A 14,227-nucleotide genomic window follows, 5' to 3' on the forward strand; every position below is an offset into this window, starting at 1 on the left:
TCAAACACACACACACACCCTCATAAACAGTGCCTGTTTCCTACAGTCACATAGTGGCATTGTCTCCACATTTTTAGGTTTTGGTTGGTCTGAATTGACTGCAGTGAAATTGATGCTGAAGTAAAAGAAATATTAAATTTAACATAAAAAATAAGCATATTTTTACACAAGCATCCAACTGAAAAAAAATTGGACAAAATCATTTTCTTTTTCTTGTTGTTCAGATTCAAGGACTTTTTAAAGCACCATTAATTTCAAATAAAGCACCTTTTTAAACTCCCCCAGCATATGCAGCACCATGAAAGTCCTTACTGTACTTAACATTTCCCTTACACTAAATAGTTACATTAAAAAGTAAGAGTAATGATGATATTTTTATTATCAGTCATTTTTTTCAGTCTTGTTCAAATAACTAATAAAAATTGTTAAATTTAATTCTGGCAATAGAAACTGTAGTTTCTGAAATTTTTATAAAATCATTTGTATTATTTGTCAGTTCTTGTACGTTTTTAAATTAAGAATTGATGTTTTTGACAGCAGCACAGTATAATTACTGAAAAAACACCATAAACAAATTTCATGTTTTAAATTTAATAACCACTTTTGGCCCGTTTCCACTGAGTGTTACGGTATGGTACGGTTCAGTTTGGTACGCTTTTATGGCCATTTCCACTGTCAAAAGGTGTACCGAACCGAACTGTACCATACCATACCACTTTTTCGGCACCCTTTCGAAAAGGTACCAAACACGAGAAAGGGTCTCAAAAGACGGAGCTAGACGCGCAGCTGAACGCTATTGGTTTACAGAGATACGTCATTCGCTCACGCAACAAGCCAGAATGAAAACAAAAAACCTGCCATGTTTAAAATACACAGCCGAGAGATTACAGCGGAATTAAATATACATATAATAACGAGCCAACTCAAACAAACCTTGTCGTCGTCTTGATGAACAGCCACAAAGCCATGGAGTAGAGCAGATTTACCCTGTGCCTCGTAGTTTTTTTACGAGGCAGTCTGAAGTGCGAGCAGTTTCGCTTTCTTCCTCGAGTTCGCCGCGTATCTATATCTGAAATAACAAACTTCTTGAGCTGATGATAATAACCTGCGCTTGATTATTGACGTGCTTTTGAAACCCGATCCTGTCAGACACTGACAAACGCGAGAGTGAAGCATGAAGAAACAAAGGAGAAGCCGGAAAAAAAGGAGCACATTATTTCAGCAAACATGAACAAAATGCCATGTATATCTATTATCTTCACATTTTGGACTAATATGAACTGGGAATGACGGAATTACTGTCTAACAGAGGCTGCATGTGCTGCTGAAGATTACAGACACAGATAAGAGGTTTTATAGGAGACTGTAAGGGGCTATATGTGTTTATATATGTTTATTTATTTATTTAATATAATTACAGACGTTACAGTAGGCTATTTCGCACTGTCATTGATCTGCAGTTATAATCAACTCATGTTCATAGAAAAGTTAGTAATAAACATTTCTACACAAGTATTTATGTGTATGAAGCATCTGTTTTGTAAGAAGTGCTTCTCATATGATATGCGAGCGACCTGTACAGCTTTATTGTAGACATTTCCTCGAGTGAGAATGACATGACTGAAACTTTCTGTCGTACACCATGCCCACCAAAAGGGTACCCTTGGTAGTGGAAACGCAACCCTGATAAAGGTGACCCGTACCTACCCGAACCGTACCGTACCAGTCAGTGGAAACGAGCCATTTAAAAGACCTGTGTTTGTTTTTAAGTACTTTCCAGGCCTTGAATCCATATGTCTGAAATTCAAGTACTTTCAAGAAGCCCTAAATAATACCTGCTAAAGATGTCGGAGATGCCGTGTTTCCTCTGGCCGAGAGTCAGATCTGCTGCAGCAACACTCAACACGCCAGGGATGTTGTCTGGAGCGCTCTGCCGCCGACTGATCTCATAAGTATTCCTGGATTTCAGAGACACGTCCATGAATCTTAAGTCATCAGGTCTATCAGAAGTGGAAAAGGTTTCATCATCATCACCATCATCATCATTCGGACTGAGAGAAGCAGAGTCAGTGTTAAGGAAAGTGCTGGAGGAAAACGTCCTGAGAGAGTGTTTCAGAGTTGAAGGACTTGTTGACGAGCATCTATGCAGCTTTCCTTCATTACATTCTAAACTTTGGAGGCCTGAACAGCGATCAGTAGTGCTTCTCTCAGCTTCAACTTGAGTTTCTAGGCTTTCTCCAGCTTCATCTGGAGTTCGTAGTGTTTCTCCAGCACTTCCAGAGTCCACCAACAGCTCACCGTTTGCAATCCCATGGTCAACTTCAGAAACCGCGCAGCTTCCAGCAGGATTGGATGACTTGCAGGCGTCCCGCTCAGGTGCATTGTGGCTTGCGTGTCCATTCGGGAGCTTAGCGCCACATGGCTGGTTTACTTCATCACATGACTCCGTCGCCTCATGCTCCTGGCTGCTCTGTAATTGACCCTTTTCTCTCTGCGATGCACCGCTGTTGGAGAACATGCCTTGCATTATGTTCTCCTGCCTGTCTGTAACATCTGCGATTCGGGGAGGTGGTCTGCCTTCCTCAGCACCCCTGCCTCCAGACGAAGATGACTCCACCATCAGCTTCACAGGTAAATTTGCTAAATACCCACAATGCTCGAAGATGACGCTGCTCTTCTGGATGCCGCTGGGTGAAAAGCCTAAAATACAACAAGGTTTAATTAGCGCTATTAAATACACTGAGTGTGATTCTACACAAACATCAGCATTTTAGGGCACGATGGGAATGTTTTATTAAATTTGTTATTGTATATATGGAAAATGTAACTGGAAACACAGATCGCAGATATGTTCGGAAGATCTTATTCAATATTGTAACACTATTTTTTTATTATTTGATTTTAAAAATGATTTTACAATATTTGATTTAATATTTTAGGCATTGTAGAATTTAAGCATCAGCATTTTTGGAGTATTGCATTCAGTATTGTGAAGTCACAATATTGAAAATCTGCTATCATAATAAATCAGGGTATCTTCCGTCCATTCAATATCCAATATCATAAAGGAAAATTAAGAAATTAGCCTTTTTTTTTTCTTTTGCTCACAAAAAAAAAGAAAAAACAAGATATTGGCTCATTTTTTGTTGTTGTTGTTGTGGGTTAAGGGTAGGAAAAAGGATTAACAACTTTAAAATTCATTACACACATGTAGGCGGTGCTAAAATGCTCTTTTTCCTCTGATTGGTCAGCCAAATCTGAGCTCGTGACGTCGATAAAAGTCTTCTGCGAATTAGCACCAAGGTTTTTAATTGTTATTATTTAATTGTATATATAAACTAAGATTAAACATTCTTTCATTCGATCAGTTAGCAGGTTACATTAATTGTGTATGCATAAATTAAATAAAAACATAAATTAGCAGTATTATTACACAATTGTTATTTAAATAAAGTCATAGTTTGCTGCCAAACGTCTTGCTGCAGTGCATCTGATGTTGAGCAGAGCATTTACGAGCAGAACCTGGCTTGCATGATAGCTTCCAAGCAAGGCCTATAATAATAACAATAACAACAATAATAATAATAATAATAATAATAATAATAATAATAATAATAATAATAATAATAATAATAATAATAATAAAAATATAAAGGGACTAAGCCGAAAAGAAAATGAATGTATAATAATAATAATGATAATAACAATAATATGCCTTTAGTTCGCTGCCAAACTTCTTGCTGCTATGCACCTGATGCTGAGCGATCTTTATGCACACGATAACCATTTTCTGAGCAGCACCTGGTTTGCATGATTGTTTCAGAGCTACCGTAGGCCTAAATAATAATAATATTTAATATTGTATAATAATAATATATTAACATTAACATTATATTGAAACATCTGTTTATATTTTTCAAAACAACTCACCACAGAGTTAAGGGATCAGAAAAATATCAATCTGTAAACAACTTTTAGGTTTTAAATGAGGGAAATAAACATGCGTTATGGATGTGACAAAAAAAGTTAGCGAGTTTACAGTATAAGACATACTTTGTAGAAATTCTGTGAATAAAACTTCACAACCCAAAAGAAACAACGCTAATCTAAAGAATTAAAGTTGGTTCTCTATAGAACATTTTATGACAATTTATGCGGAAAAAGTGTCGTTATGGATGTGACATCTCTGCATTATGAATGTGACAGATGTGAAATTGCCACTTGTGTAACTTTAGTAAATCAAATATAATTGTTTGAAAACATTTACAGAGACATTTCAGAGTATTTTTGAAGTACTGTAAAATATAAGCCTACACAAAAAACATAGAAAGGGTTTCAAAATTTTTGTGAAAACTTTTTTCATGGCAAGGTTGACATTTGCATGGAATTGCTCACACTTATACATATACATATATATATATATACATATGTATATATATATATATATATATATATATATCGAGATTTGGTTGGCCAATCAGGGGAAAAAGAGCATTTCAGCACCACCCACATGTGTTTTAATGAATTTATCCGTTTTCCTGTCAAAAATCTTGTTTTCTCATTTTTGTGAGCAAAAGAAAAACCAAAACTCATCAGTTTTCTTTGTTTTTCTTTTTATGATTGAAAACAAATATGGAATGGACAGAATTATTGATTATAATTGCAGCTGATTATATTAGCAGCTTAACTGAGCATCAGAATAAAGTTTGAAATTTTCAATTTGGCATTTTGTTTTAAAAGAATCAGATTTACTTTGCCATGCGAGCAAAGGGAGAACGAGCAAACTCCGCACAGAAATGTCGACTGGTTTAGTAGGGACTTTAACCAGAGGCATTCTTGCTGTGAGGCAACAGTGCTAACCACTGGGCTGCTGTGTCACCCATCTAGAGGTAGGTGGGGGGGTTCTTCAAGACGAAGATACTGAGATAAGAAACTCTGGTTGTTTATCGTGAGTTAGGAATCGTCTGGTTGGTGAATAAATTGTAAGCTAATGCGGGACCAGCCGTGAACAATCATAAGCACATGATCCTCTCGAAATTAGTTTATAAATAAACTTCACATTGCGGTATAATTACAATTTCAGTAGATGAGTTGAATAAAAGTTTGTAAAGAATCTATAATTTTAGATTAAGTGGGAAGATTCTGTAGGGGAGTGCATAAATTATAATAAACAATCTACAAGCATAGAAAAATTCAATAAAGAAAATATGCTAATTAAACGAACAGCATTTTGTTTTCCAACGAGTCAAAAATTTTCAGGTAAAATAATACTGCATAGTCTTCATTTTTATAAATAATTCCTTAAAATGAATTGTTTTTTATTTTTATTTTAGTTACAAATGGTACATTTTCTTATGCCTGAATGTTTTTAAAACCCTCATAGGCCTAAAAAACACTAAAATGATTCATTATAATCCAGACTCAACATTGCATATACTCATGATGTGACTATTGCAAATGATCACATTGGAATATCAATGCTGAAATTATATACTGTGCAGCCCTAGTTGAGTTTTTACATTATAATGTTTGTTATATTTGGTATTTAGAACATAAAAATGATGTCTGGAATCCAGATTACCTGAGCTTCAGATTTAATGTCTGATTCAGTATTATATTTCTAAATAGAACATCAGATTCATCTTCCTTTGAACTTTATAACAAAGTGCCTAAAAATGCCTAAATCAGCTTTGGTAAATAGTATTTTCATAGTATTTTTAGGCATGATACAATGATCAGTTTAATTATGTGATCCAGTTATTTTGGATAATCTGGTCACTGAATATTCAATTTACATACTTGTTGAGCATCACAACTTTGGTAATATTCTCATCATTACTTAACCTTTGATACAAGCATGTGATTCAGCAGCATAGCTAAGCATCAAAATCAAGTTTAGGATATTTATTTTTAGATTTTGTTGCATTTAATGCCATCTGAAACACTGATTCAGATATTTTTGTTTCAAAAATCCCTTCCAGAAAGCTCCATTAAGTATCTTTGGGCATGACTGAACATTACATTCAAGCAATGGAAACAGTATCAAAACATTGCTGAACTAGAATACTGAATAATGTATTGCTCTGTGGGTACATTTTCTGTTTTGTGCAACATTACCTCGTCGGAACATTCCAGTCAAACAGATGATTTACTATTATAGTATCATTTTAGGTATCATAACCTGCGTTTGTAACGTTTGATTAGAAGATTAGTTTGAGTAACAAGTTTGCAATCAGTATTTTGCAGCAGGACAGGCTCGTCTACATAAAATATTAATTGAAAACGTACTAAACGTGTATATAAGAAGCCCAAAATCCTGTCTATGTAGGCAGCTCAGTGAGGTTTGAGACACAGCCAACACTGCATTACTGTCAAAATACACTGTAACGTTATAGTGTGTAGATACATACCCATCGGCCGCAGCCCAACTCCTGAACACAGCACGAATGACCTCTATTGTATCCTCCTTCTGAAGCATCCAGTGAGCGATGTTTTCATCTCAGTTTGCTCTCATATAAAGGAAATATATCCGTACAGGTCCATCCTCGGTCCTTTCCGTCTCATTCAAAATCCTCTTGTGGATTGACAGCCAAAGCGCCGTGCTTCAGTGCTAGACTCCGCGCTTCTTTCACCATGACACCTAACGTTATTCAGATAATCCGCCGACATATTCACCGGGTAAATATTAACAGTCAGCAAATAACGTGAGCTAACAAGCGCTACCTTTTTAAACATCAAAGCTTTCCTGACTCAGACCGGTAGATGACCGTATCCTGACCGTGATCCGAAGCCATCTTGAAATTCCAGTGACGTCATTCTGTGATCTACTATAAAGAGACTGCAGGCGCGCGCCCCCTGCTGGACATATTCACGAACGCGCATTTAGAGCTAAACAGATTTAACACGAGAGCAGTATAAACATTAAATGTAAGTGGAACATGAATTTACATTGTTTAAAAAATAACTAAAAACATTGAGAACATAACTGCAAGCCACTGAAACAGATAATGATTACACAACCACAGTTATGTGCTTCACTAATAACACGTCCCTTCTGAAAAAACAGCTTAAACCAGCCTAGGCTGGTTGGCTGGTTTTAGCTGGTTGACCAGCCTGGTTTTAGAGGGGTTTTGGCCACTTCCAGTCTGGTTTCCAGCCATTTCCATCCTGGTCTTAGCTGGTCAGGCTGGAAAATGACCAGCTAAAACCAGCTTGACCAGCCTGGATTAAGCTGGACATGGTTTTGGCTGGGCTCCCAGCCTGGCTAGGCTGGTCAAGCTGGTTTTAGCTGGTCATCTACCAGCCTGACCAGCTAAGACCAGACTGGAAATGGCTGGAAACCAGCCTGGAAATGGCCAAAGCCCCTCTAAAACCAGGCTGGTCAACCAGCTAAAACCAGCCAACCAGCCTAGGCTGGATTAAGCTGTTTTATTCAGTAGGGTAATATTTTGTGTTTCACTAATAACAGGCTGAACGTAATGTTTTTGTTTTCATTTTATTCATCCAACAACAACAACAAAAACATTTATGGAGGACAGCTTACTGTCATTTTCTCAGATTGAAAAAAGCAAAGCTATTCTGAAACACAAAAACATAGGCTAATACTGTTTTTGTAATGTACATAGACATGCTATAGAAACAATTCTTGATGGCATAATAATTAGTGGCAAAATGTTTGGCTAGCAACAAAGTAGTAAAATGTCCTTTCGTGCCAACAAACACAGATTATTTATGTTTAAAGCGTCATGCTAATTGATCCTGTTAACTGCCACAAACATGTTAATTCAAGCTAATAGCTTGCTAATATACTAGAAATATGCTAGCAACATGTTAAATCATGCTAATTCAAGCCACTTTGCCAACATAACTTACTCAGCTAGTTACAGTTCTGTCCCAAATGACACACTATGCACTTGTATACACATACACAATGTCTGACACTCAACTATTATTTTGACAGTCAACATCAGTAAAAAAAGCTAATTGAAAGCCAAGCTATAACTGTTGTATAACTGTATAACATCCATTCCTTCATTCATTTTCTTTCAGTTTAGTCCCTTAGTTTATTCGGCTTAGTCCCTATAGGTTGAGCCTGGTCAGTACCTGGATGGTAGACCACATGGCAAAACCAGGTTGTTGTTGAAAGTGGTGTTAGTGAGGCCAGCAGGGGGCGCTCAACCTGCAGTCTGTGTGAGTTGTAATGCCCCAGTAAAGGGAAGAGGACACTAAACTGTCAGTGAGCGCCGTTTTTCAGATGAGATGTTAAACCGAGATCCTGACTCTCTGTGGTCATTAAAAATCTCATGGTTCTTCTGCTAAAGAGTAGGGGTGTAACCCCGGTTTCGTGGCCAAATTCCCTCAATCTGCCCTTACCATCATGGTCTCCCAATTATCCCCATCCACTGAATTGGCTCTATCACTCTCTCCACTCCACCTATAGCTGGTGTGCGGTGAGTGCATGAGCGCCGTTGTCCTGTGGCTGCCGTTGCATCATCCAAGTGGATGCTGCATGCTGGTGGTATTCTAGCCAAGTATTCCAGCATATGTTTTATCTAGTGGATGCCCTTCCAGCTGCAACCCAGTACCAGGAAACACCCATACACTCTCACATTCATACACACACTCATATACAGTATTGACCTTATTCTTCAATGCGGCAGTGCGCGTGTTTTTGCGATTGTTTTAGAACTTCCGATTCAGCTGCCTATGGGAGAAATGACTAGGAATAATAAACGGCAGAAAACGGTCAAACTACTTACTCTACAAACAAGTGTTTGCATCACAATACAGACAAAGTAAAATAATATAATAAGAAAATATCAGTTTGCAACACCTAGCAGCAAAACGAGCTGTTTTAACGTCTAAAAATGAATGGAAGTGAATGAGACCGGAAGTCTCGAGCCAAAAAGATTCAAATGGCTGCGCCCACTCGTACGCGGAGAATAAGGTGAATACTACGGCCAATTTTGTTGCCCCAATTCACTTATAGCTCATGTCTTTGGACTGTGGGGGAAACCAGAGGAAACCCACACCAACATGGGGAGAACATGCAGACTCCACACAGAAATGCCAACTGACCCAGCCAGGACTCGAATCAGCAACCTTCTTACTGTAAGATGACAGTGCTAACCACTGAGCCACCGTGCCCCCCCCACACAATTACATACTTTTTAAAAATGTACTTATTTATTTAATAAACCTGTCATCCAGCAATGTAAAACTAACCATTTCTCTTTTTTGAATTGTAACATTACTTGACCTTTTCTAAACAGCACGGGATGGTGCATAAGAAGGCAGACTGGGACACAGCTTAGATTTAGTTACAGATTTTCACAGCACCCATCAACCTCAAATCATTTAATATTTGCAAACTGGCAAGTGCATTATTGGAAACACTTCGCACAAACTGCACTAAACAACCTGCAGAAGCATGCAACATTGTCAAAATCCTTAGTTTGTCTTTCAAAAGCATAGCATCTGTGTGATTTTACATTTCAGTGCATTCAGAATGACAAGTTGTGTCATTATACACAAGTCAGAATGCTTAGTCAAGTTTTCAGTAGCTATAACAGTGTCAGATTTCCTGAAGACAATTGAAAATGCACAAATATGCATCTTTATATGGCATATCAAATTCAGCAGTAAATTTATTTATAATGTTTGCTGGATAATGAAAAATGCAAGTGGATTATTTTAATATGACGCATTACAGTAAGTATAGAGTATTACAGTTCAGTGCACATTATTGAATTACATGCTTGTTCCGTTTATAAAATGTTTGCGTGGTTGAGGACACGCTGTTCTCTGTACATTCAGCTACATCTTTTGACTCTAGATTATTACTGAGAATGTGGTCCACAACAATGAAAACATGTCTGTGCTCTTCTCCATGCCCTTCTAGCACTTATTCTCTTCCTCTGTTATTGACCTTGCTTCCTTGTTTGGCATCAATTGTCAGAAGTTACAATTGTAACGTTGAGCTCTGTCTGTAATATAAATCCTCTTGAGCATTTCACGAGGAGAAAGTATTTTCAACCATTTTTCATTCAGTGACTTCTGTAGCCACTAATGCCTAGGGTGGTTTGGAGGTTAAGGCTATTGAACAGGAAACAATAGAATACATTCAACAGTATTTTGATCAACATGACAAAGAGAAATGATAATTTAGGAAACACAGATGGTGGCATACAGAATTTGTTCAAAAGAAATTGCTTTCATCTGCACAAGCAATTTGAGGACGTGAAAATGTAAGTGTGTTGGAGAATTTATATTCTGATCAAAACGGCTGAGGAAAAATGGTAAACACATTATGAAATGTTTCCAAATGTTCTCATCTGATACACCAGTTTAGGTTAAAGTATGTTATACTGCTACCTTTATTTCTTATCTTTTTGAACATTTGAAGAAAAAAACATTTCAAATAAAGCAATTTTTTTAGTTTTTCTCAGTGGCTTTGGTGCATTTCTCACAACACTGTTTACATTTGCACAACAGTTAATGCATTACTTAAAACAGTCATTTGTGCACATCATAGTAGCAGTTTCTCATTCCTCCTAACAAATTGCGAATGCTTTTGGACATGCATCAACTGCTTTCATACAACTCTCTGCTGTTTATAACATTATCATTTGCTTATGTCATGTCAGTCAAAATGAACTAAACCTGTGAATGCTGAATAGGCCTTCCATATAAAACTAACAGTCTTCATTTCATTACTTGAGTCATTACATACAAAAATGTTGAACAAGCTGTCGAAATCTGTCAAGCAAATTTTATAAAAAATTATTTTAAATTCAATTTTTATTATAACATTTTTTATTTATTTATTTTTTCCTGAAAACATCTTTGATGGATGATTTACAGACCTGTGTATGTATGTTGTAGGTTCAGTTCCAATATGTACTGCAATATTGTCTACAGTTGTGCACAGCTCTACCCAAAGGAAGCTTATGTTTGTTTTAAATAAGGGTGGATTAATTCTTTCGCTCAATGCTGTGAATAAAGTAGAATTGTAAAAAGCAAATGCAGTAAACATGTGAAACAGACGATAGATAGTGAGAGACAGACGACAGACAGACAGACAGACAGACAGACAGACAGACAGACAGACAGACAGACAGACAGATAGATAGATAGATAGATAGATAGATAGATAGATAGATAGATAGATAGATAGATAGATAGATAGATAGATAGATAGATAGATAGACAGCAGACAGACGAAAGATAGTGAGACAGACAAACAGACAGACAGAGACAGACAGACAGACAGACAGACAGACAGACAGACAGACAGACAGACAGATAGATAGATAGATAGATATATAGATAGATAGATAGATAGACAGACAGACAGACAGACAGACAGACAGACAGACAGACAGACAGACAGACAGACAGACAGACAGACAGATAGATAGATAGATAGATAGATAGATAGATAGATAGATAGATAGATAGATAGATAGATAGATAGATAGATAGATAGATAGATAGATAGATAGATAGATAGATAGATAGATAGATAGATAGACAGCAGACAGATGAAAGATAGTGAGACAGACAAACAGACAGACAGAGACAGACAGACAGACAGACAGACAGACAGACAGACAGACAGACAGACAGACAGACAGACAGATAGATAGATAGATAGATAGATAGATAGATAGATAGATAGATAGATAGATAGATAGATAGATAGATAGATAGATAGATAGATAGATAGATAGATAGATAGATAGAAGCAGACAGACGATAGATAGTGAGACAGACAAACAGACAGACAGAGACAGACAGATAGACTGGTAAATAGACAGACAGATAGAAGCAAACACAGAAAGTTAAATAGATACAGACTGACAGACAGACAGTTGTGCGATCAGATCCTGTTATCGTCTTGAGGTGGAGCTGTTTTCTATATCAGTAATCTCTAACTCGAGCGCACTCACTTCTGTCGTACCCCTGAACTGAATCCTCCCCCTCTCTCTCTGTGTGGCACAGCGTACAAAATCAAAATAATTGTTTTCAGCAAAGAGAGTGCGGCTCTGTTGTTCCTTTACGGACTATACTCAGAAGCAACACGATGCCACTTTATAGAAACAAGACACAGAGCGCTTTTGGAGAAGAACTTCAGGGGGAAACAGAGAAGCCGATGACGCGAGGAGACACTTGAATATGATTCATTTGACTGAAAAGCCCCATGGAGAGCGATGGTGCTGAAAGGAACAGCTCCGGCGTGGGTGTGCGCGCGCTCACCGGCTGCGCTCTCTGCGCGCTCATCCTCTCCACACTGCTGGGCAACACGCTCGTGTGCGCCGCCGTCGTCAAATTCAGACATCTCCGATCCAAAGTCACCAATTTTTTCGTCATATCCCTGGCAGTGTCGGATCTGTTCGTGGCTGTTCTGGTCATGCCGTGGAAGGCTGTCTCCGAGGTGGCCGGCTGCTGGCTCTTCGGCAGTTTCTGCGACACTTGGATAGCTTTTGACATCATGTGTTCGACGGCGTCAATCCTTAACCTGTGCATCATCAGTTTGGACAGATACTGGGCCATCTCAAGCCCCTTCCGTTACGAGCGTAAAATGACCCAGAGGATGGCCTTTATAATGATCGGCATGGCCTGGACACTTTCCGTCCTGATCTCTTTCATTCCGGTCAGACTGAACTGGCACAGAGCTGTGGATCACAACCTCACCGTCCCATCTGAAGACTGCACCGCCACTTTAAACAGGACGTATGCCATCGCGTCCTCTCTCATAAGCTTTTACATCCCTGTTATAATCATGATAGGAACGTATACGCGGATCTACCGGATCGCGCAAACGCAGATCAGGAGGATCTCCACTTTGGAGCGCGCGGCCGGACACGCGCAGAGCCAGCAGGACTGCGCGAGTGAGCAGTCTCTGAAGAGCACGTTTAAGAAAGAAACGAAGGTGTTAAAAACGCTTTCCATCATCATGGGGGTGTTTGTGTTCTGCTGGCTGCCCTTTTTCGTCCTCAATTGCATCGTGCCGTTCTGCGACCTGGACACTCTCGGAGACTCTCCGTGCGTGAGCAGCACCACCTTCAACATCTTCGTGTGGTTCGGATGGGCCAATTCATCGCTCAACCCGGTAATCTACGCGTTCAACGCGGATTTCCGCAAAGCCTTCACCACCATTCTCGGCTGCAACCGACTGTGCGCGTCTTCCGCGGTGGAGACGGTGAACTTCACCAACGAGCTCGTGTCCTACCATCACGACACCACTCTGATGCACAAGGTTTCCACTCCGCGCCTGGATTCAGTCCCGGGACACGTCGATCAGATGGACGTCCCTTTCGATAAGGTGTCGGTCGTGTCCGATTCGTCTCGTGTCCAAAGAAGCGCGCTGCTGCAGCAGGACGCAGAGATGGATATCTGCCTGGACATGATGCCCTTCACCTCTGCTGGACTCAGCGACTGCTGTGCGATTCCGGGACAGATTGAGGAGTGTTGAGGAGTCTGACCTCATTCTATTCCATACGAACCTATTTATAGCATCAGATGAATCGCACTGAAAGAAAAAAAAACATTGGATTTACTACATTTTTTAAAATTAAGTGGTGGCAAACAAGTTATGCAGGCGTAAACAAGGCGTAAACAAGTTATGCAGGTAAATTAAATTAAAAATATGACAATATAACATCACAATCATATTTACATCTTTGTTTTCAATTTAGAGAAAATTTAGAGGAAACAACATTACTAAAAAACATACAAAAAAGGAATGAAAAGGAATTCAGAGGAAACAGATTATGTAAATTAGTACAGATTATTCTAAATAAAACAATAGGAAGAAATTGTTGACAATACAAATCATTCATAAAAGGCATGCACCAGATCATCAATATGACAATGATCTGTTTAAATAAAACTGTGGAAATAGGGGGAATGTGTAGATATGCTAAATCAATGTAAACAAAGAAAGTTGAACATTACTAAATGTAATTTGTTTGCTTATATTGTTTAGATCCACTTACCTTAAAATAATAGAGTAAATCCAATCAATCATTTTTTCAGTGTATATTTAGGTCTAACTTATTTCTTGATTTGCATATGATACTAACATTTGGAGAGCTTTAACACAAACTAAACTCAGTGTGATGGATATACACAAATCAATCAGGTAAGATTTCCACACTCCAAAGAGGATGGCAAAAAGCCAATTATTTCCAATCGCGTCTGTTTGTTTTCATTCACATGATCA

General features: G+C 38.3%; 2 protein-coding genes across 4 annotated transcripts in view; one reads left to right on the top strand and one right to left on the bottom strand.

The window, feature by feature from the left end:
- Positions 1-6,790, bottom strand: part of tbc1d12b (TBC1 domain family, member 12b) — a 39,349-nt gene extending 32,559 nt beyond the window's left edge. For all 3 annotated transcript variants that reach the window (XM_056469130.1, XM_056469129.1, XM_056469131.1), the window contains exons 1-2: positions 6,411-6,790; positions 1,836-2,700 (exon numbers count right to left, since the gene is read on the bottom strand). In XM_056469130.1, coding sequence (XP_056325105.1) covers positions 1,836-2,700; positions 6,411-6,414 — 869 coding nt within the window. In that variant the 5' untranslated portion in view covers positions 6,415-6,790. The remainder of the gene's footprint in view (positions 1-1,835; positions 2,701-6,410) is intronic.
- Positions 6,791-12,039: 5,249 nt separating this feature from the next.
- Positions 12,040-13,477, top strand: drd6b (dopamine receptor D6b). Its single transcript, XM_056469132.1, has one exon. The coding sequence runs from the start codon at positions 12,203-12,205 to the stop codon at positions 13,475-13,477; it is 1,275 nt and encodes a 424-aa protein (XP_056325107.1). The 5' UTR covers positions 12,040-12,202.
- Positions 13,478-14,227: the final 750 nt, after the last annotated feature.

Source organism: Danio aesculapii, chromosome 12 (assembly GCF_903798145.1).
Source record: "Danio aesculapii chromosome 12, fDanAes4.1, whole genome shotgun sequence".
In the NCBI taxonomy this organism is placed as follows: domain Eukaryota; kingdom Metazoa; phylum Chordata; class Actinopteri; order Cypriniformes; family Danionidae; genus Danio; species Danio aesculapii.

Bases quoted from the DNA above. Each gene is read 5' to 3' on its own strand.
- drd6b (XM_056469132.1), top strand. From the start codon at position 12,203: ATGGAGAGCGATGGTGCTGAAAGGAACAGCTCCGGCGTGGGTGTGCGC.